This window comes from Artemia franciscana, chromosome 21 (genome assembly GCF_032884065.1).
Source record: "Artemia franciscana chromosome 21, ASM3288406v1, whole genome shotgun sequence".
Classification (NCBI taxonomy): domain Eukaryota; kingdom Metazoa; phylum Arthropoda; class Branchiopoda; order Anostraca; family Artemiidae; genus Artemia; species Artemia franciscana.
Genome location: NC_088883.1, coordinates 16,589,046 through 16,611,499, shown reverse-complemented (window position 1 = coordinate 16,611,499; position 22,454 = coordinate 16,589,046). Strand labels below are relative to the sequence as shown.

At 36.4% G+C, this 22,454-nt stretch overlaps 1 protein-coding gene across 1 annotated transcript; it reads left to right on the top strand.

Moving 5' to 3' along the window:
• Positions 1-224: 224 nt before the first annotated feature.
• Positions 225-22,454, top strand: LOC136040923 (pyruvate dehydrogenase E1 component subunit beta, mitochondrial-like). The gene is made up of 6 exons (XM_065725342.1): positions 225-371; positions 11,673-11,939; positions 15,132-15,347; positions 18,410-18,590; positions 19,101-19,334; positions 22,011-22,454. Exons 1-6 carry the CDS (start codon positions 336-338, stop codon positions 22,157-22,159), a joined length of 1,083 nt encoding a protein of 360 aa, XP_065581414.1. The 5' UTR covers positions 225-335; the 3' UTR covers positions 22,160-22,454.

The window sequence follows — 22,454 nt, the reverse complement described above, 5'->3', positions numbered from 1 at the left end:
ATTCAAAATTCTGCAAGAACAGAAAAATATTATGAGTTATTTTTTTTTTTGAACCAATGCTGCAGATATATATTGCATCAAAAATGCAAAGCAAAAATAACTCTTTCCTTGAAGTTTCATCTTCCCTGCATACTTTTTCCAGAAAAAATTTAATTTTTAATGGTAAGCAAGATGGATGACGTCTTGCGCTTTAGGTTTTCGGCGGATAACCACCTAAAAAATAGCTATCCAATCTTCGGTCTCGTCTTCTGATATGATCCTTTATTATTCGGCAATGTAAAGCCATTTTTCGATTACTCACTGCTCTTAGAAAATTTGACTGTGCTAGTTTCTAAATGGCTGGAATCACTTGCAAAACTGCGCTTTTGAATGCTAGTATTCATTAATTTCTTTATTTGTGTTTTTATTCTAGATCCCTGGCTCTTTGCTACATGGGAAAGTTGTTCAAGAAACATTTCTGTATCTTTGGGCGTGTAGGCCTATCTTTGGTCCAAATTGGCATAGGGCCTAATTTATGAGTGGTGTTACACTTGGGAGCCTAATATTTCCATGGGATACATATTTAGACTAGATTTAGGTTCATCAGTCACCTCAACATAGAGAAAAAATGGCTAAAATTTGGTTAATTTTCTCATAAATTCATTTATGAGACAGCTAATATATAGAATCAAAATGTCATCTTGAATCTAATACAACATTCATTTGGGTATTCTAGTTAATTGACTTCTTGCTATCTTGGAAAGGGTTTAGGTTAGGAAAATGAAACTTTTGGGGATGGGTCTACAGGCTAAAGTATGTCCCAGGAAGGTATTTTAAAGTACCCACCTCCACTACTTCTCCCTCTAGAGGGCCCTGAAATTTGCCTACATGACAGGTATATCTGTTGAAACTTTGACAAAACAAAAATTTTACCTTAAATTTCAGTTAGGCTACTAGTTGCTTTTTCTCTGCCTTTAGTTCTGAAAATGCAATTCCTGCTCTTTGAGTAGAATTTTGAGCCATATCAGTTTTTTTTTCAAAATGTAGGAAATGTATTTGCATATCTTGAAAATCTTATAAAATGGAATTGAGCAAAGTTATGAAGCTGAAAACAATTTTGTTGTACTTCAATTAAGCAGAGGATCTATTTTGCAAGGTTTCACTTTTATAACACACATATTTTTAAAGGTCATCAAAGGTCAGGGCCCTCTAGAGGGAGAAAGAGTAAAGGTAGTTGCTTCAAAATAGCTTCCCAGGACATATGTTAGCCTGTAGATTCATCCCTGAAAGTTTCATTTTCCTAACCTAAACCCTTTCTGAGATAGCAAGAAGTCAATTAACTAGAATTTTACCTTCATTTGTGTCTGAAATGAACTTTAAGTTGCACAGTTTACTATCTGAAATAGAATATATGATTTTTAGTGCTTTTTGTTTTGGGGAAGGAGACAGAGGAAGCTACTATTTCTTTTGTGCTTTTATTCTAGTGAGGAGAGACAGCTACCTATAGCCTACCTTGGCATGAGTTTGGTAAGGGTTTTCAGAGTTCTTATATATACCTTAATTACCTTAATTTGCACTTTGGAGCAAATTAAGATCTGTAGATCTGTTGAATGCTCCTGAGTTGAATCGGTGATGTCTCATAGCAGGTATGAGCAGGGCGGAATGTCCCACTCATACTTCCAGTCTTTTGTGGCCCACTCTTTATCCAGTGCCTTCTTGAATGCTTTAGGGGTGGGGGCTGAGACTGTTGCTTTGCACAATTCATTCCAGGGGTTGACAACTCTGTTGGTGAAGAAACTTTTTCTGGCCCTGGTTCTGACTGACTGCTTGAACAGCTTCTTTGAGTGTCCTCTGGTGCACTGTGGGGGGCCTGGGTGGATGGGCAGGATCTTGGCATATGATGAGTTCAGCAATTTGCAGGTCATCATCATGTCGTTACAGTTGCGCCTGTACACGAGGGTAGGGAGGTTGAGAGCCCGTAAACGATCTTGATAAGGTTTGTCTCCAAGGTTTGTGATGGCCTTGGTTGCTCTCCTCTGGACTCCCTCAATTAGCCTGACATCTCCTTTGTATCTTGGGAAGGCAGCGCACATGCCAAAATCCAAAACGGGTCTGACTAGTGCCTTGTAAAGTTTCAGGAAAACTAGTGGGGATCTGCTGGTAACTGTTCTTTTGATCAGACCTAAGTTTGTGTTGGCCTGGGACACGCTCTTGATGGTGTTGGCATGGAACTTGAGAAGGCTGTCAACGATGACCCCAAGGTCGCGTTCCTCTGTGCTGGTCTTGATGGGTGAATCGGAGTTGGAGGCATGTTCATGCATATGGTATTGGGTGCATGGGTTTGAGGATCCAAAGTGTAGCATGCTGCACTTGCTTATATTGAATGATAAGAGCCATTTGTCTGCCCACAGCTGGATTTTCTGGACATGTGTTTGCAGGGATTTTACATTCACTGCTCCAAATAGCTTTGAGTTGTCAGCATAGAGAGACAAGTTGTTTTCCACCTCGCTGAATATATCATTGATGTAGATGTTGAACAGTGTAGGACCAAGAACAGTTCCCTGCGGTACTCCACTGATGACATCACAGGGCTCGGAAAAGACCTTTTCACCTTCAGCACCAAATAGCCTGACTCTCTGGGTTCGTCCTGACAGGAAGTCCATAAGCCAATCAACCAGGTTGGGGTGTAACTGGGCAGCAGTAAGCTTTTCTCTTAGCCTTTTGTGTGGGACTTTATCAAAGGCCTTAGCAAAGTCTAGTAAAACTAGGTCCACTGGCAATCCTTTGTCAAGCAAATCTGTAATGATGTCATATGTTTCCAGTAAGTTTGTTTCAACTGACTTGCCTGGTTGAAACCCATGCTGATTAGGGGATAGGATATTGTTGACTTTCAGATGTTCCAGTATTGCATCATTGACCACTCTTTCAAGGATTTTTGCGACTACTGATGTGAGACTTATAGGTCTGTAGTTTTCTGCTTTAAGTCTGCTGCCTTTTTTGAATATTGGGGTCACAAAAGCAGTTTTCCAATCAGATGGGACAGATTTGGCATTAATAGACTTTTGGAATAGGTCAGACAGTGGTCCAGTAGTCTAGAAGACTTTGAATAGGATGCAATCCTCTGCAATATTTTGTTTTTCAAGCACCTTTTGCTTGTGAAAAAATGAACCCCCAACTTCTTGTCATATAATTGTTTGTACTCTCATGAATTAGTTCCTTAAAACCCAACACACAAAGAATATTATTTAAGAACTGTTACAGATAGAGAAGTAGACAGGATACAATTGAAAATTTTCTGAACAAACCATATATAGGTAGCTTTGTGCTATTCAAAACCTTTTTTGGATGATAATTCTAGACTAAAATTAATATTAACAAGTACCTATTTTCAAATGCAAACATGGGGTTTAGCAATCACAGTGAAAAGTTGCATTTAATCATAGTTAATACACAAATTCTATCCTTGCATACCAAGGTGGTTTGGAGAGCTGTTGAATTTGTTATGCTAGATGATGATAAAATAGTGATTTTCATAATCTATTGGCTTCTGTCTTATAGTAAGGCAAATTTGTTAAGCAAACCACTAAACATATTATGTATAACATCACATCTTTGTATCCCATTTATGATCCATGATGACTTCAATCTAAATGTAATAGACAGTCTTTCATCTAGCCAATAGATAGTTGACAGGCATCTCTTGCATTTTTTAAATGTAATTTATTGTACAGAATAAACCCAGTGTGCCTTATTGTGTCTCAAGAATCTGGTTGATCTACATAAGTATATGTTCCTGGCTATAGAAGATTTATTGTACCACTTTATAATGTCTGATTTCAAACTACAAACAGTAGTCACTAAAAGTAAATCTAGGGATAAGATAAATTTATCAGAAATAAGTATAATAAGGTTAAAATCAAATTTCAGTGACATAAACTAGAGCAATGCTATTAAAGAGGATGATCAAATTAATGCTTTAGATGTGTTTATAAGGTAACCTATTAAATGAAAAGTTGGCTATTTTGTCCTTATAAACTATACACCAGAAAGTACTTTCACCCAAAAACTATGGATAAGCCTCTCCCTCTTTAAGTCCAGTCATGAAAAAAATTGGTATTACAAGATTAGAGTACCTTTTCAGACCATCATATAGAGCATTTTAAAACCTATTCTAATTAAAACTTTTAGAATAAGTGGAAAACATATTTTTAAAATCAATTTAAGGAATTAAACTCACCTCAAACAACATGGAATTTAATAAGAAAAAAATGGAATTCAAACTGTGCACCAAGAACTGACTGTAAATAATAATGGTGTTCAGCTGATAGAGAATAATAGTGCTGGTCAATATTTTTGTTGCTATTTATCCAGCTATTTACACAAAAAATCTTCCAACATCTGAAAACTCTAGTAATTTTACTGCTTTTGTTTTGAATCAATATTGAAGTATCATCCTCACCATCTTTGTTACTATGATGATCATTTTTTTTTTGCCACTGGTATTGAATCCTATTGTTTACTTCTAACAAGTTCAAAATGCATGTACACTGCTTGATGTATTTCAGATCTGGAACTTTCCCAAGTTTTATTAGATTGAATTTTGCAAGGGGTTGAACTTGGCACAGAGATTTTGCTCTGTTGAGTTAGAATGGGATGGGTTAAGTTTGTACAAAATCATTTCTTACCAAATGGATAGATATGAAACTATTAGTTTTTGTTAATATAAAAATTATTTTTAGAATCCATGCATTTTTTAAAAACTGGTACAAAAACATAACAACTTGTTATTTCAGGGCATACAAGGTTGTCTTCTCTGTGCAGGGCAACTTATTTAACTTTTTTCTTCTTTTTCTGCCAAAACCTAACCTTGAACTTTGGATTTACTCCAAATTTCGTTGTTAATCCCATTAAAATTCTTTAGGTCTATATGGGTATCAACAAATCTATAGAAAAGGAGATAAGACCAATCCAAATATTTATTGACTACTAGCTATTCTCTCCCCTTTGTCTAGGGTTTTATTAAAAATTTATATTAAATACAAATTGTTTTATATTTTGATAAAAGAAATTTCTTTTCTAATCGGTAGTTTTGATTCAAATATGGTCATTCAACCAAACAAGCCTTTCCTCACTTTTATTGAATATTAATGATTCTTTAAATGATAAAACTCAAGTATTTACCCTCTTTTAGGACATAAAAAGGTTTTTAACACAATAAATCCAAAGATTCTACTCAAAAATCAATTATTTTGCAGGGATTACTGCTAAAGGGTTAGAATTATTGAAATATTGTTTGCATGGGGAAAAAAATCGTTTTGATGTAAATATACATTCATTAAGCTTTAGTTCTCTTGGTGATATATGGGTCTCAGAGGAACTGGTACTAGGGCCCTTATTGTTTCTAATATACATTTATGGCTTATCAAGATGCTTGTCTATTAATGATATCTTAGGTGTAGTTTTTGCAGATAGAACTTACAGTGGCAGTAAAAGCTACGACTCTGTCCTTGCTGGTTGAAAGTCTGATACCATCAGTGAATTTTCTCAATTAATGATTTCTAAAGTTATCAAAAACTTAGTTTATGGTATTTGGGGGCACTCTGAGTAGACACTGAATAAAATCAGGATAAAAGAGCTGATCTTCAGTCAAAATAGTTTAAAATGGATTAAGTCTTTTAGGTATCTTGGTGTTATTATTGATAAGATGGTTCGTTTTGCAAACCCTGTGATTTGTTGTATCCAAATCTCACTCATAGTTTAAGTTGCCTTTGCAAACTAAAATATATGTTTCCTTTCTCCATTCTTAAAATCTTGTAATGTCGTCTATTGAATAGGTTTATTGACCCAGGCTACCTACAAAAAAACATAACATGAAACTTCCATACAACATAATATAAAAATACTACATCTTCCTTCTCATAATAAAAGCAACATACTAAGCTTCCAAAACACTTTAACTTCAAGGGTGGTCCACTAAAGTCTTGGCTTGGGCCACTTCACTGAGTCTTTGGCCGCGTTAAGGCTGGAGCTTTTCATACTTCTTTTTACTTCACTCCTTTTACAGGTTTAGCTTCAGGGGTCTTCTTATTGTTTGACCATAGCACATGCATAGCTGCAATGGTGTTTTGCTGGTACCCTGGGGCTGAGATATGGTGGCCATCTGGTTGGGGCTCGGGCTGGCCTGCTGACCGTCCCACATTGGCAATAGGGACATGAACAGGTCTGGCTGTGAAGCTGAGGGTGGTGACTCAATAGCCATTTCTGTAGTTGGTGGTGCTGCTTCATTGCTTGTCTCACTGACTTGGCTCAAACCTTGCTGGCTTTGATGTGGACAGGCTGTGAGATGTTTATGGTTTCTCCTTAGCATGGAACCTTTGTTGGTATGCACCCAGTAGGATTGTGGCTGTCCTGCATGGGATAGCACAACTGCCTGACTCCATGGTCTGTCGGGTGTCTTCTGTATGTAAACCGCATCTCCAGGGGTGAGTTGTTTCAGTGATCTAGCTGATTTGTCATGATACAGCTTTTGGCGTTTCAGCATTTCAGTTCTTTGTTGAGTGAACTGTGTGGTCGGAATGACTTTCTTCTTGAGGTGTTGTGAGGTGCATGGCAGGATGGATCTTAGCTGACGCGACATTAGGAGCTGGGCTGGTGACACAAACCCATCAACTGGTGTATTCCTATAGTCTAGTATACCCAGGAAGGGGTCTTCTCCGTTTTCTGTCGCTTTTGTCATGATGTTTTCTGAGATTTGTACTGCCTTCTTGATCAGTCTGTTGGATTTTGGGTATCCTGGGCTGGACATGGTTAGTGAGATTCCCCACGTCTTGGCAAAATTGGTGAATTCTCTTGATGTGAACTGAGGTCCATTGTCTGACATTAGCTGAGACGGTATGCCATGTCAGGCGAAATGGGCCTTGAGTTTTGTGATGACTGCACTGGATGAGGTTGTCAGAAGCTTGTCGATTTCGAAAAAACGGCTGTGGTAGTCAATGGTTACCAAGAAACTGGCGCTTTTCCATTCAAAGAGATCAGTCGCAACCTTTTGCCATGGCAGCGTCTCGATGTTGTGGTTAATCATCGGCTCCTTTGAATTACTTGGCATGTTTGGCACTTTGCTATGTACTGCTCGATGTCTGCGTTGAGTTCTGGCCAATATACCAGCATTCTGGCTTGTTGTTTCGTTTTCTCGATTCCGAGATGGGCTGCGTGTAACTGCTGCAGTATAGCTGCCTGCATATTCTTGGGGATGAGCCTTTCTCCTTTGAGTAGGATGCCTTTTTCAAAGGAGAGTTCATGCTGCAAGTTCCAGTATGCTAGGATGTTGGTTGGGCAGTCTTTTCTTGCACTCAGCCACCCCACTTGGACCATTTTGATTAGGGTACTCAGTTCTGAATCCTTTGTTGTTTCCACCCAGATCTCTTCGAGCTTCTGGTCACTGGCAGGTAGGTTTCGTACAACTTGATGTTCGTAGACATCTAGACTTTCTTCCAGCATTGGATCCGCATTGCCCAGGTGTAAGCGGGATAGAGCATCGGCTACAGAAATTTCTGAACCCAGTCGGAACTTCAGGCTAAGGTTAGAAGGCTGGAGCTGGTGCATTAATCTCTGTACTTGGGGTGGGGCCTTGTGGATAGGGTTTGCCACCACCATTTCAAGTGGGCGGTGGTCTGTAGTAACTTTGACATGCCGGCCATAGAGATAATGGTGGAAATGTTTGTAGCCAAATACGATGGTGTACAGCTCTTTTTCTAGCTGGGAATATTTCTGCTCTGTTTTGATGAGCAATCTTGATGTGTACGCTGTGACTTTCCCCTCCGAGGCCAGGTGTGCACCAAGTCCGTGGCTAGAGGCGTCAACTATGAGTTCCACATTGTTACTCTTGTGGTTGAAGAATGGGGTGTTGGATACTATGGAGCTCTTCAAGTCTTCTAGGATCTGTGTGTGTTCCTCTTCCCAGATGAACGGGTCTGCTTTAGTCAGGTCACGGAGTTTTTTGTTCTCTGTTGAGAGACTTGGTATGTACTTGGCTAAGTAATTGATCATCCCAAGAAGTGTTTGGAGTTCTTCTCAGCATGATGGGCTTGGCATGTTGTTTATGGCACGGATCTTATTGGAGTCTGGCTGCATTCCTTCAGAGCTTAAGACGTGTCTGAAGTACTTTACTCTGGATACCGAGAACTCGCACTTCTCTTCGTTGAATCGGATGCCCTTGACAAGGGCGCGTTCCAATATTGCTGCTAGGTGTTTGTCGTGTTCTTCTTGGGTGTCGCCATGCACGATCATGTTGTCAATGATGATTTCGAATCCTTCTAGACCTTTGAAAGCATCTTCCATTTGCTGCTGAAATTCATCTTGGGCTGAGATGATTCCGAAGGGCATTTGCTTGAAACGGTATCGTGCTGAATGTCATGAGATAAGAAGAGTCGTCAGACAGCAGAATGGACCAGTAACTGGATCGGGCATCAAGTTTGGTGAATACTTTGGCTCCGTGTAGCTTCGAGGTGACATCGTCCAGAGTGGGAATCGGGTGATGCGGTTGCTTGATGGACTTATTTAGATCAACTGGATCTATGCACAGTCTTATGGAGCCGTCCTTCTTTTCTACCATTACCATTGAGTTAACCCATTTGGTCGGGGTCACTACTTTTTCTATGATACCTAGGCTTTCTAGGCGACTGAGCTCTGTCTTGAGCTTATCCTGCATAGCGGCGGGGACTCGTCCGGCTGGGTAGACGGTTGGTGTAGCGTTATCCTTTAGGTGTATGTTGCATTCTCCGTCCAGCTTTCCAATTCCTCTGAATACTTCTTTGTACTTTTCCTTCAGGTGTGGTACTTGGGAGGTTGCTATGTCTATGTTTAGGACTAGCTTGATCAGGTCCAAGTTGAGGCTAGAACGGTAGCCAATGATTGGGGAGGATGAGGTCTCGACTATGTAGAACTGTTGCGTGCTGCTCACGTTGTCTTTGTACCTACAGGATAGTTTGCAGACTCCTGTTACTGGGATCCGTGCTCCACAATAGCTTGTGAGGCGCTTACTGGTGGGTTTCATGGTGGGCTTTGGCGTGATGAGGTCAAAATACTTCTTTGGGATGATATTCACCTGGGCTCCTGTGTCGATCTTAAATTGTACAAGGAACTGGTTGTTGATAGTCAGTGGAATAACTGCTTCGTCTTTGTTCTTACTTTGCTCGATGGAGTAAAGGAAAACAGTTTCGTTGCCGGGGTTTGTATCTGCGGCATCTTCATCAACTGCACTGACCATCTTACTTCAACAGACCCTGGCAAAGTGGTTGGTCTTTTTGCATATGGAGCAGGTTTTCCCCTTTGCAGGACAGATGTGTGAGGGGGAGTATGTTCCGCCACAGAAGTAGCATGCTTTACTCTTGGAGCCGCTTGCTTCTGTTTGTTTGTTTCTACCACTGTTCCGGTTTTGGTAGCGGGATATAGCGTCGATCTCTTGTTTGATGGGGGCTGGCCTCGTTCCGTTGAATGTCTTGAGTTGAGCCTGGGTCGCTTCGTGGCTTCTGCACATAAAGGTTGCTTTATCCAGTGTGAGTTCATTGCCTTCAGCCAAGAGCTTTACACGCACATTTTGGTTTTGGATTCCACATACAATTCGGTCCCGAACCATTTCATCTGGGTCTGAGTAGGAGCATGGTTTCACTAATGTCCTTAGATCTGTGAGGTATTTTTCCACAGTCTCTGTGTCGTTTTGGTCTCGCTTCTGGAACAGGTATCATGCAAAAACTGTGTTCTTCTGAGGTGAAGCATATGCTTTGAATTTAGCAAGGTAAGGTTCGATTTTATGCAGCTCTTCAGGCGCGACGTTGAAGGTGTTGAATATTTCCCGACCTTTTGCTCCAGCCTAGATGAGTAGGTAGGCACACTGTACTTTTACTGTTTTGCCTGAAAGTGGCCCTGCAAACATCAGCTTAGCGTGTTCTTCGAAGCGGTCCCATTCCTCTGAAAGGGAGTTGACCTCCCAGTTTATTGATGGCTGAAGGACGTCCATTGTTATTCAGATCCCACTTCTGACACCATGTAATGTCGTCTATTGAATAGGTTTATTGACCCAGGCTACCTACAAAAAAACATAACATGAAACTTCCATACAACGTAATATAAAAATACTACAAATCTCATATCATTTTCTTGTTGAATCATATTTAGATTTGTCTGATATATATTAACATAATTATGGTTCACTTACAAACCCTACAGATAATCCAAATTAAGGTTATGACAATTGCATGGCTTCTTTGATCCTCACCCCCATGAAGATTCAAATCTATTGGGAACCTAAATCCTGTTTTCATTTCTTGGTATTCTTAACCTCAAACAACTAAAAGGATTTCAAGCAGCTATGACAAGCCACTTTCATAACAGGGATGTTGGTGTTATCCCTGTTTCTTCTGTTCATTTTTTTCTGGCAAGCACTGCCATAGTGTTTTTTTTTGAATAGTTGTAATCTTGGTATAATAATGATCAATCATTCATACAAGTAATCCCTTAATGCTAGAAATACTGATGTTAAGACACAAGTGTAAAGATGTGGCAGTGGATTTAACAAAACTTGACTGGAGAATACCAGAATTTACAATGACACCAGCTATTAGTGCCCAGGACGTAAAATTTTTAATTTTAAAGGATGACTTGAAAGTAACGTTTATCTATAGGATTGGTATTTCCCTCCAACACCCTTGCCCCTCACTGTCGTCCATGCTAAGAATGAATAATTGAAAGCTTAAATTAACAGAAGTTGAAACAAATAGTTAAGTAGCTTAAAAAGTGAATTTGTTTCCCCCTTGCTGGCGTCCATACTAAGCATTAATAAATGAGACTTAAAGCAAATAGAAATTGAAACGAATACTCAGGTAGCTTAAAACAGACAGATTTTCAGCAATAAGAGTATGGCTACTGCCTTGTCAAACCCCTACAATTTAATGATTTATCAATTCAAAATGTTGCTTCAACAAACTAATTATTTTTGTTCAAAAATTATCAATCAATGTGTTAAAAGTTTCATTTAGGAATTAATTTTCAGTACCTCTGAATAAAATAGAATCCAAAGGAAAAATGGCCCTTTCAAATAACTAGATTCTAAGAAATTGTCATTCTTTTTTGTGTAAACTTGATTTTAGGGTTGTAATGTTTGTTTATATTTTTCAAAGGAATGGCCATGGGATTGCTACTGTGCTCTTAGGCAATTTTAGTTCTAATCTGGTCACCTGGATACTGTCTGTATAGCTTATTTGAATTATTTCCTGGTAAGATTATTTACGTGTCTATCTTTTCTCTGTGATTTTGAAGAGCATTGTTTGTGGGTATGAAAGTGAACTTGTCTTGTATTATATTTTCATCATTTTATTACAGTTCACCCTTTTTCATACTTTTTAAATCATTGCTCTTTTTTGTATAATAAGCACTTTCATTAAATGATAAATCTTACAATGCAAAATGAAGTCTTCCCTCTCCTATAGATCTACCTTATATATTTGTTTTTAGTGTTGTTTCTGTTCCTCTTGAAATACTTACTGCATCTTAAATCTTACTAAACTACTCATACTAAACAACACAACACCTTTTTTTCAGTTGACTTGCACAGCTTTGTTGGCCCTTGAGAGTTTCCTTTTTTAAATTTATGTAAGCTATCTATAGTTGGGTCATGCTAAATCAAGATTTTTGTGTAGGCTCTTACAAAATGTGTAGTCCCTCGTCAATTATCAACATCGTCTCCAGCCTTTCTTCAGTTGAATGTGAGAGATGCTCTCAATTCTGCCATGGACGAAGAAATGGAAAGAGATGAGAGAGTATTTCTGATGGGTGAAGAAGTGGCTCAGTATGATGGCGCTTACAAGGTCTCCAGAGGACTCTGGAAGAAATATGGTGACCAGAGAGTAATTGACACGCCCATAACCGAAATGGGATTTGCTGGAATTGCTGTTGGTGCAGCTTTTGTAAGTTGATTATACCTTTACAACCAGGGTGCTATATTGACAATTATGTAAACCAACAATCATTTTCTAAGTGTCAGAGGCAATGCCCCACTGTTACCTGAAATAACGAGTCATAAGCTGATAAGGAGTCATTATGATAACGAGTCATAAGCCGAGTCATATGTTAACAGTGTTGTCAATTGAATACTCTCTAGATTTTTCGCTCCTCCCCCTAGATTCTGAGAAAAACTTTTTTAGGTATTTTCAACAAAAATGCTGTGTCTGTCATTTTTAGTAAAAAAAAATTCCCCCATCATTGATTTTTAGAAACACGTTTTGTTCTCCCCCCTCCCCTTACATTTCATGACTTGACACTATTGTTTATCAATAAAAAATTTATTCTAAGGAACAGTTGCATTCTTTTGATTCAAGATTACTAGCAATGACATATAAATGAATATATTTCACCTTACCAAAATTGTTAGTCACTTTCACAAACTGACAATGCTAGCTCTTGCACAGTTCAAATAAAAGTTCAAAATGCAGTCGTAGAAATAAAGGCCCTAAATCCTTACTTCCATCAGCGCTAAAAATCAGGGTCCTCATCGGGGTTATTGGGCTCCTTTTTTAGGTCAAAATAAATCAGAGGAAAAGGTGTGAAATCGATCAGAGGTAATAAAAGATGAACGCCTTACCATTCGAATAAACCAGATTCATACAGTTTTTAATATAGGCCTACTGTATTTGAGTAAAGGGCACAAATTATCACCATTCTAAACCATAGCATGCTAAGTACATATTTTGGAAATGATGATTATTGTGTATGTTTTGCAAATGTGGGTCATGCCATGGCTTGGTGAAATTTGAGTCTTGCAAGAACTTTTAATCAGTATGAGTGAATTGTCAAAAGTTGTGCCCACTCCCTTGGGCCTGTGCCTCGTCCAAAAACCGCTTTCTCCCCGCCTTTATCACAAAGTTGTTATAATATAAAGGTTTCTGAGCTTGTTCGTTATAAATCTGAGACTAGTAGTGCACCATAGAAGTCTAAAAATCAAAACAGATTAACTACATTTTTAACAGATGATGCTTGAAGAAGTGATTATATTTAGTCTCAAAATAAATAATAATTTTTTAAATAGGGTGTATTCACCAAATTCTTTATACTCAAATTTAAGTAAAAAGATCTAAAAAATTATTCTACTAAACCAATTTCCAATGGTATTGAACCCGTTACAAAAAGGCCTTTAAGGCTAACTGTCAGAAAAGCAAGATTAGCTTTGAAAGTTTGTATTTAATTATTTATCTTATTTCGTTTGAATGAATTTATCATCTTACATGTTTTTATTTATCAGTCCTGATTGAATTTCGTTGGAGTAAGGGTGCTAGAGCTGTTTTAAAAAGTTTTTTAAAACATTTTTAGTTTTAATGCGTGCATTTTAATGTAAGTTTATATATATATATATATATATATATATATATATATAAGACGGCCCTTGGACATAGGGCTGAAACATTCACTGAATTGAATTCCACTATCTTGGAAAATTCCTCTGTTGTTCCTAAGTTGTGTTTGTTGGTTATGGAAAGGCAGTGTGGTCTTCGTTGCTATTTTTGAAGAATCTGTCTACAAAAGTGACTCAAATTCTTCGAAATGCTTATTGTGCCAGATACACTGATGAGTGTATCCAATTCCCAGTTCCAAAATTCTTTTAATTTTCGTCAAAAGTTTCGGGCGAATAGAAGGCGTTGTTCCTTTGTACTGCAGATGCTTACTGACAATAAACAAGATTATAGAGCAGAGAACTACAAAGATAATGTACATCTGACATATATCTTGACACCTTCTCTTGTTTGCTTGGCCCAATGTGAACTCTGACTATTTACAAAAGCGATTAAAGGAATTTGTTTTACATTAGTTTTTTAAATCCAGAAGTTCTCTATTGATTCCCCGGTGGAATGTTTCAGTTGAGGAGTTGATTAAAATAAAATTTATTGTATTTAATTCCCAGTCAATATAATTTTCCATGTAACAGGCTCGTGCAAGCCTTCTGTTGGATTTCAGTTTGTTATTGTTATCAGTGTTGATTTATTACGAGTCAATTAGATAAAATGTAAAAGACAGATTATAGTATAAAAAGGAAAAAATCAAATGCATTCAAAAGTTCACAAATGGTCAGATCTAATCACATAAGCTCTGAAGCTGATAGTTCTTCTTTTAACATTGGAGAAGGGGTCTGGAATTGGCAGCTCTTGAGATATGCTGCTATTTTTGTACCTCAAGGAGAGTTGCTAAAAGAACTTAGGCATATGTCTAGAAGCGCGCTCTGTATAGCCTTCCATTGTCGTGAAAAATCCTCCAAAACTGATTTAGGGCAAATAAATGAGGAGTTAAATTAGTGTATAAAGTTGGGCAAGCGATAAACAATTCTCGCTTGATTCTATTCTTGATTCAATATTTTTGATGCTTGATTCAATAATCGATATTCTTGATTCTAATCCTTGATGCCTGAACATGGAAACAGAAGTGGTGAATCAGAGGTAAGGAACTGCCCTTTACAACCCAGGTATGAGTGACGTATAATGTTTTAATCTTGGTATTGTTGGCTTAGATAGTGGGACCATTGACAGGGAGTTCAGTCTTCGACTTGTTAAATAAGAGTCTAGTGGGATTGTACACCTCTACTAGTGGCTCATAGATCTGGCGAAATGTTGATACTGATCCAGATGCGCGTGGATATCGTCGCCAAAGTTTAGCAATGAAGGGTTGGTCTGTGGAAGTTGAGGCTCATTCCAATATCCCCTAATTCACTGTACCAACTAATAAGGAGCCAAGAAATAACACAGTCATTCATGTTGAGTCTACACTTCAGAGTAATGTAACTAGTGGCAGAGAATAATAAAATATCAGGAAGTACTTTTCTTTTAGATTTTTAAATCAAATGTTGTTCATAGATCTTGTCAGATGTGTTCAAAAACGAAAAATGTTTTGTTTAACTAATACTTCATTTATTTATAAAATTTTACTATGAAATAAAAAAAAAATGACATTGTGAATTCAGGCCATAAAGAATTTCTTTTATAATGAAGAAAGGTATTAAAAGGTCGCATAATTCGAATTTTTTAAATGTCTTATAGTAATCTCAGGTTTTTAGCTTGTTCAAAATCTGATCTTAAATGAGGCGATAAATTAGCTCATTTTATCCTTATTTGCAGGCAGGATTACGACCAATTTGCGAGTTTATGACGTTTAACTTCTCCATGCAAGCCATAGATCAAATTATCAACTCAGCAGCAAAAACTTTCTACATGTCAGCTGGTTTTGTCAATGTCCCCATTGTATTCAGAGGTCCAAACGGAGCTGCTGCCGGTGTTGCTGCGCAGCACTCTCAGTGCTTTGGCGCTTGGTATAGTCATTGTCCCGGTTTAAAAGTAAGACACTCAAAAATTACAGTACTCTAATAAGACTTCAGACTGAAACTTGTTCCTAACTGGAAAACCACCAACACCATCTAGCAACTTGAAGTTGGATTTTTCATCCATTTTTCATCAATGTTTTCTTCCTTTTAAAGCCATTCTTTTCAAATGGCAAACCATTTAGTGTTTAGTCATTCTAAAAGACTGCTTCTGCAGACTAAACAGATCACAAATATGTATATATATATATATATATATATATATATATATATATATACATATATATATATATATATATATATATATATATATATATATATATATATATATATATATATATATATATATATCTATATATATAAAAATAAGTTGTCTGTGTGTGGATCTGTGGATCAGGTGACGTCATGTTTGTTCGCATATGACGTCTGAATTATTTCACACTAATACAAAAGAAGAAAAAAACTAAAAAAGGTAAAAACTACAAAAAAAACTAAAAAGAAAAAAAAACTAAAAAAGCTAAAAAACTAAAAAAAACTAAAAAAAGGTAAAAATCTAATAACTAAAAAAAAAACTGAAAAAAATAAAAAAAGGCAAAAACTACAAAAAAAATAAAAACTAATAAAAAAACTAAAAAAGCTAAAAAACTAAAAAAACTAAAAAAAACTAAAAAAAGGTAAAAAACTAAAAAAAAACTAAAAACTAAAAAAGAAAAAAACTAAAAAAAAGGAAAAAACTGAAAAATAAAAGAGAAAAAGAAAACTAAAAAAATATGAATAAATATATATAAAAATAAGTTGTTTGTGGGTTATGTCTGTCTGTCTGTCTGTCGAGTGACGTCGTGTTTGTCCGCATATGACGTCTGAATTATTTCACACTAATACAAAAGAAGAAAAAAAACTAAAAAAGGTAAAAACTACAAAAAAAACTAAAAAGAAAAAAAACTAAAAAAGCTAAAAAACTAAAAAAAACTAAAAAAAGGTAAAAAACTAAAAACTAAAAAAAAACTGAAAAAACTAAAAAAAGGCAAAAACTAAAAAAAAACTAAAAACTAATAAAAAAACTAAAAAAGCTAAAAAACTAAAAAAACTAAAAAAAGGAAAAAAACAAAAAAAAACTAAAAACTAAAAAAAAGGAAAAAAACTGAAAAATAAGAGAAAAAGAAAACTAAAAAAATATTAATAAATATAAAAAATATAAATATAAATATAATATAAATTAGCAATCAACAAAGCACCGAGACACAAATGACGACCGGGACACAGGGAGTATAAATGACGACCAGGACATAAGTAAAAAAAAAAAATAAAAAAACTAAAAAATGGTAAAAACTACAAAAAAACTAAAAACTAATAAAAAAACTAAAAAATCTAAAAATCTAAATAAACTAAAAAAGAAAAAAAAGAAAAAAGGAAAAAAATAAAGGAGAAAAACAAAACTAAAAAACGAATGTATATACAGACCGGGACACCGGGATACAAATGACGACCGGGACACAGGGAATATAAATGACGACCGGGACACAGGGACACAACTACAATGGGGACGCCGGGGGGCACAGGGGGATATAAATGACGACCGGGACACCGGGACACAAGGAATATAAATGACGCCCGGGACACTCAAAGAGAAATCACAGACTGGAACACCGGGACACAAATGACGACCGGGACACAGGGAATATAAATGACGACCGGGACACAGGGACATAACTACAAAGGGGACGCCGGGGTGCACAGGGGGATATATAAATGACGATGGCGACTCAGGGAATGGTCGATTAGCAATCACCATCAACAAAGCTCAAGGGCAATCATTAGAATCATGAGGTATAGATCTGAATACGGATTGTTTTCCCATGGACCATTATATGTTGCATGTTCAAGAGTCGGTAAACCTGACAATCTATTTATATGCACAGACAATGGGACAGCAAAGAATGTTGTATATTCGCAAGTTTTACGTAGTTAAAAACATATATATATATATATATATATATATATATATATATATATATATATATATATATATCTATATTCACAGGTATATATATATATATATATATATATATATATATATATATATATATATATATATATATATATATATATATATATATATATATATATATATATATAGCTTTGAATAGATGGAATCAACAACAAAAATAGTAACAAAAAAACTACTTCTAGAAATATTAAAAGCAAAATAAAATTCAGAACTGCACTTATTCTAAAGTACTGTTTATTCCTTCCATTTAAAATGCATTCTTTTTTCTTTGTTTTCTTTGCTTTTTTGTTGTAAGGATACAGAGAAGAACAACCAAAAAAAACTTCTATTCTTTGATTTGATTATCCATTGTAACTCCTATTCCTTTTGGGTTTCATTTATCCGTCTATCGTAATTAATATTTGTTTTCAGTTTTACTTTTTATGCTTTTGGCTCATTAGCTTTGCTTATTATATGACCTTGGTTCTGCCCCTATTAGGATTAAAGAGTGTTCTCCAATTTTCTTTGAAAAATTTCCTTCTTATCTAATATTTACAAAATAGTAGTTATCTTGCAATGAATTAGAATCTTTCTTCCAATGGAAATTGGCTCAGTGAAATTAATATTTCGAAGCAAAGCTACTTTAATGTCAAAGTTTGTAAGAATAATGTATTATTATGTTATTTATAAAGTTTTACTTAACTTTGGCATAAGGCAAGACTTTTAATATTGTTCTACTGCACCTTCTAGACAGGTAACATGCGTGTGAAATCTACTGCACGGCCGGATTTATTCGATTCCAAATATTGTTACTTACAGTAACTAAAAAAAATCGCTTTTTCTGTTCTATTTTACAGGGTTTGATTCGTTTTCTTTCGGTATAGCTTTTTTCTATTCTGTAAGCCTATTTGTCAAAAAATTCCTTAATCACAGTAACATCAAAACTACTGATGAATGAAGGACCCGCCGAAGGGCCATTAATCTTGATGTTTGGCCTTACTTACCATCCTTTCCTCAACCTGTTTCAGTTTAAAGTATCTCTGTTAGAATATAATATTATTATTATATTTAAAAATCGAATAATTTTTCAGGTTTTGACTCCTTACAACTCTGAAGATGCTAGAGGACTCCTCAAATCAGCGATCCGAGATCCTGACCCAGTTGTCTTTCTAGAAAATGAAATTGTTTACGGCACACCATTCGATGTATCTGAAGAAATCATGTCAAAAGATTTTCTTATCCCTATTGGAAAGGCCAAAATTGAAAGACCTGGTATTTTGTTTTTTCTCACCTTTTTTTTCATTGTACATGGATTCAAGCAGAAAGTTTTATCTTGATCATCCCAGACTTTATTGAATTCAAATTTCTGTTAGAATTCAAAAAAATTAGATTGATCCCTTTTTTTATCATTCTACATGTATTCAAACAGAAAATCTTACCTTTATTTATCTCAGACTTTATTGAATTTAGCTTTCTATTAGAATTAAGAAAAACTGGATACGTCCCTCTTTTTTTTTGTCCAAAGAGTTCTGGGTCTAATATACAGCCCAATAGTATCCTGTTAGCTTCACATCCGTAAGTTTATTCTTAACCTGCTCAAACGTTGAATTTCTATAGCTTACGCCTCTATTATCATGTAAACTTTGGTTTAACTGATTATAGTACAGTTTTAAATTCATTTCCTTTCCGTTCTTAAAACCAACAATTGAATATCATACTATCATACTGTACTTTCTAGTTCTGTTGTCATCTGAACTAATATCTAGTCTAATATCTTTCTAGGCAAGCACATAACCGCTGTATCATTTTCAAGATCTGTAGGAACCTGTTTAGAGGCTGCGCAAGAATTAAGTGCTGCAGGAATTGATGTTGAAGTAATCAACCTTCGATCACTACGACCATTAGATATAGAAACTGTTGTTAAATCTGTCATGAAAACGAATAGACTGATAACTGTCGAAGGTGGTTGGCCTCACTCTGGAATTGGTGCAGAAGTTTTGTCACAAATAGCCGAAAGTAAGAATCTTTCTGTCGTTTTAAATTCTTTAAACTACTCTTTAGTGCGAGTGCTTTTTGGGAAGATGAAATGGAATTCAAATGAAAAAAAAGAAGAAAAAAACAGGGAGGAGAAATAGAGATGTTCTTAGCCAACTATATCTAAAGCACTTTAATTAGAATGAATAGGCGAGATCTGAATATCTTGAGTTGTTTCTGACGAAACTTTCCGATAATAAGAAGATGTGGTTAGGGATGAGCCTGCACAGAGGGAGGAAGAAGATTTCTCTCTTGGCAACTTGTAAAAAAAGTCTTTTCTTTCATATCCTGAAAATCATATTCACATTCCTAATCCATATTCATAATCATAATCGTGAAATATCATAAAACTGAGTCTGTGTCATAAAAAAACCCAAATTTTATTTTCAGTAAGTAGTTTCACCTTCTGGTAAAATAGACGGCATTTTTATGTTAAAATTGAGGATCTAAAGTGCTACTACTCAGCTGTTTTTTCTCGCCAGTGATATAAGTCCTCTAGAATTTTTGTTAGATTTTTACTAGCCAACCAGGTACCAAGATAAATGGAGTGGTAGCTACTTGTGAAAACTACCACCCATGAATAATTTTTTTTCTGATCAGTTTTACCACCGAGCTCCTAGAGTATGGGTTCTGGCCCTATTTTGTGGCTCCTAACATTGTTCAGTATATTGTGGCCTAGAGAGATTATTCCATTATTCCAAATGATTGGTCAGCTAGATAATAATCTGCCACTGTGGAAACGGAAAGGACCCAGGAGCCATTGTTCCAACCAAAGAGGAATATCGTTACTCTCCGTACCTGTTAACTCTTTGAATTGACCCTCCTCAACAAGTGCTATAGCATGCTTAAAAGAAATCGAACAAGCAGGATTCATGCCTGACTGTCCTCAAAGCGAGCAGATATTCACCTTGCGGCGGCTAATAGAAAAGACTCAGGAGCTTTGGCAAAGGGCGTTCATAGCCTTTTTCGGTTCGATATGTCGTAAAGAATTTGCTGTAGCTCATACTCGAACAACTGGTCTACCCCAAAAGTACTACTCTCTCTTCGAGAAACTATGTGAACAAACGACAAGATTTGTCCAAGTCAACGGAAGCGTTGATGTGTGTGCAGGAGTTTAGCACGGTGGTGCCATCACAGATTATTTGATTGCTTTACAAGTCTGGTGCATTAGCCTCGCAAAGACAGATAATGCATCTAGTTTAATTCAGTTAAATGGATTCAATGGATGTAGTCTGAGGAGACACGATGCGACTCAAACTAAAGTACTCTGATGAGCTGGTATGAATTTATCAGCAACGGCCTCCAGACCGTTACAGTGAAGATTCTATTTTCCCTGCAAGTAGTGCAGCATACGCTGAAATGGTTCGGTCATCTTCTTATTCCAGAAGAAATCCCCTGTCACGTCGTCTGTGATTTCAACCCTGCGGTTGAGGGTGGAAGCGGCAGCGTGGTGGTCCAAGGATAGGATGGTCTGATGGCCTACATCAGTTCTTAACTGGTGCCGGGCGTCCTGGAGGAGGATGACGTCTGATTTCTCGACGCTGGCCCCAAGTCGACCAGAGAATTGAGTAAAGTAAGTAAAGTTTTACCATGGTATTGCTGCACTCCCTCACTGAATTTGTATTATCGGAACTGAAACCAGTCTATTTGCTACGGGGTTTTTCTTGTTCTTACGGATTTCCAGTGTTTCTCTTAGCTTCGGAAATATTTAAATAGTTGTTCCGTTGAATCATTCCACGAGATTAAGGACATCGACTTCTACCAAACATCTATCGTACCAACACTCCTGACAAAAAAATAATCCTTACACCAAATGTCTTTTTAACTACAACTTATAATATTTCATAAAGATTACAATGTACATAGAAAACGCAGTAAAAAAGCACAGAGGTGTTCTTGTGGAGCTTCCAAATAAAATTCTAGTCTGCTCGTTTTGTCAAGTCTTATTATTTCTGCTCGTTCCAGGTACAAAGAAGATTTCCTCAAGAGTAAAATTCAAGCCAGACGATGAGTGATTTACCAATTATCAAGCTGCCCGGGTATAAAAAAACATATTAATGTTATTCTGGGAGGTTTTCCACTTATTGGGGTATAATAATACGGCTTAATTTGGTTAACCCAATCCTTAGGCCTTTTCACCCTGGTTGATTGTGTCTGGCAAAAATAAGGTAAACAGCAAAGAAGCCACCCATGAAACAAATCTGATCTGGACTAATTTATCTTTTTTTAGAAGAGGAAGTTTTATTCTTTGACCCAAACAATAGTGAGCCAAGGGGAAAAAATCCAATCTTTGTCTGTTAATTTTTGATTATCGGGAGCAGGGCCATATCCAGGATTTTTTTTGGAGTGTGTTTTACGCAATAGTTTTTTTTTGGAGGGGGTTACACACAAAAAAACGCATAAGAAATTAGTTTTTATCCGTTTTTACGAGTCAGTCAAACGTTTCGGGGGGAGGGGATCAAATCCCCTAACATTATAACTTTATAAACTAGCACATCATAAGTTTGATTGTGTTTTCATCAAAAGTTTTGCATCTTTTCTAATTTAGAATCAAAATGGATTGAATTTTCAACGTCTTTTGGCCATTGAAATCGAAAAGTGTCTTTTAAGCTTAACAACGCTGCGTGGACTATCGCTTATAACGTATTCTTTTTTTAGGTCAGGCGTTCTTCTTCCTGGATGCTCCTCCTGTCCGCATCACAGGTGCAGATATCCCCATGCCATATACTAAAAGCTTAGAAGAGGTTGCCTTACCCCGTGCACAAGACTTTGTTAGAGTTGCTAAAAAAATAATGAACGTCCAGTAAAAGGTTTTGTTAAACCGTTGTATATTTAATTGTTGTTCAAATGACTTTATTCTAAGCAAAGAAAATGGTTATGTCACATGTTTCATTTATTATTATGGGCAAATACCAGAGGGATTTTGTCCATTTTAATTGAAACTGAACGCCGAAATAGAAGATAATTCGATAGAAGAAGGAACGTAAAAATAGAAGATAATTCCGGTAGAGTATGGAATCAAACTTAACGAAATATGTGATTGAATCATTTTGTCAAGCATTGTAACAGATTTGTGAAAATAAAAGCTCTAACTGTGAATAA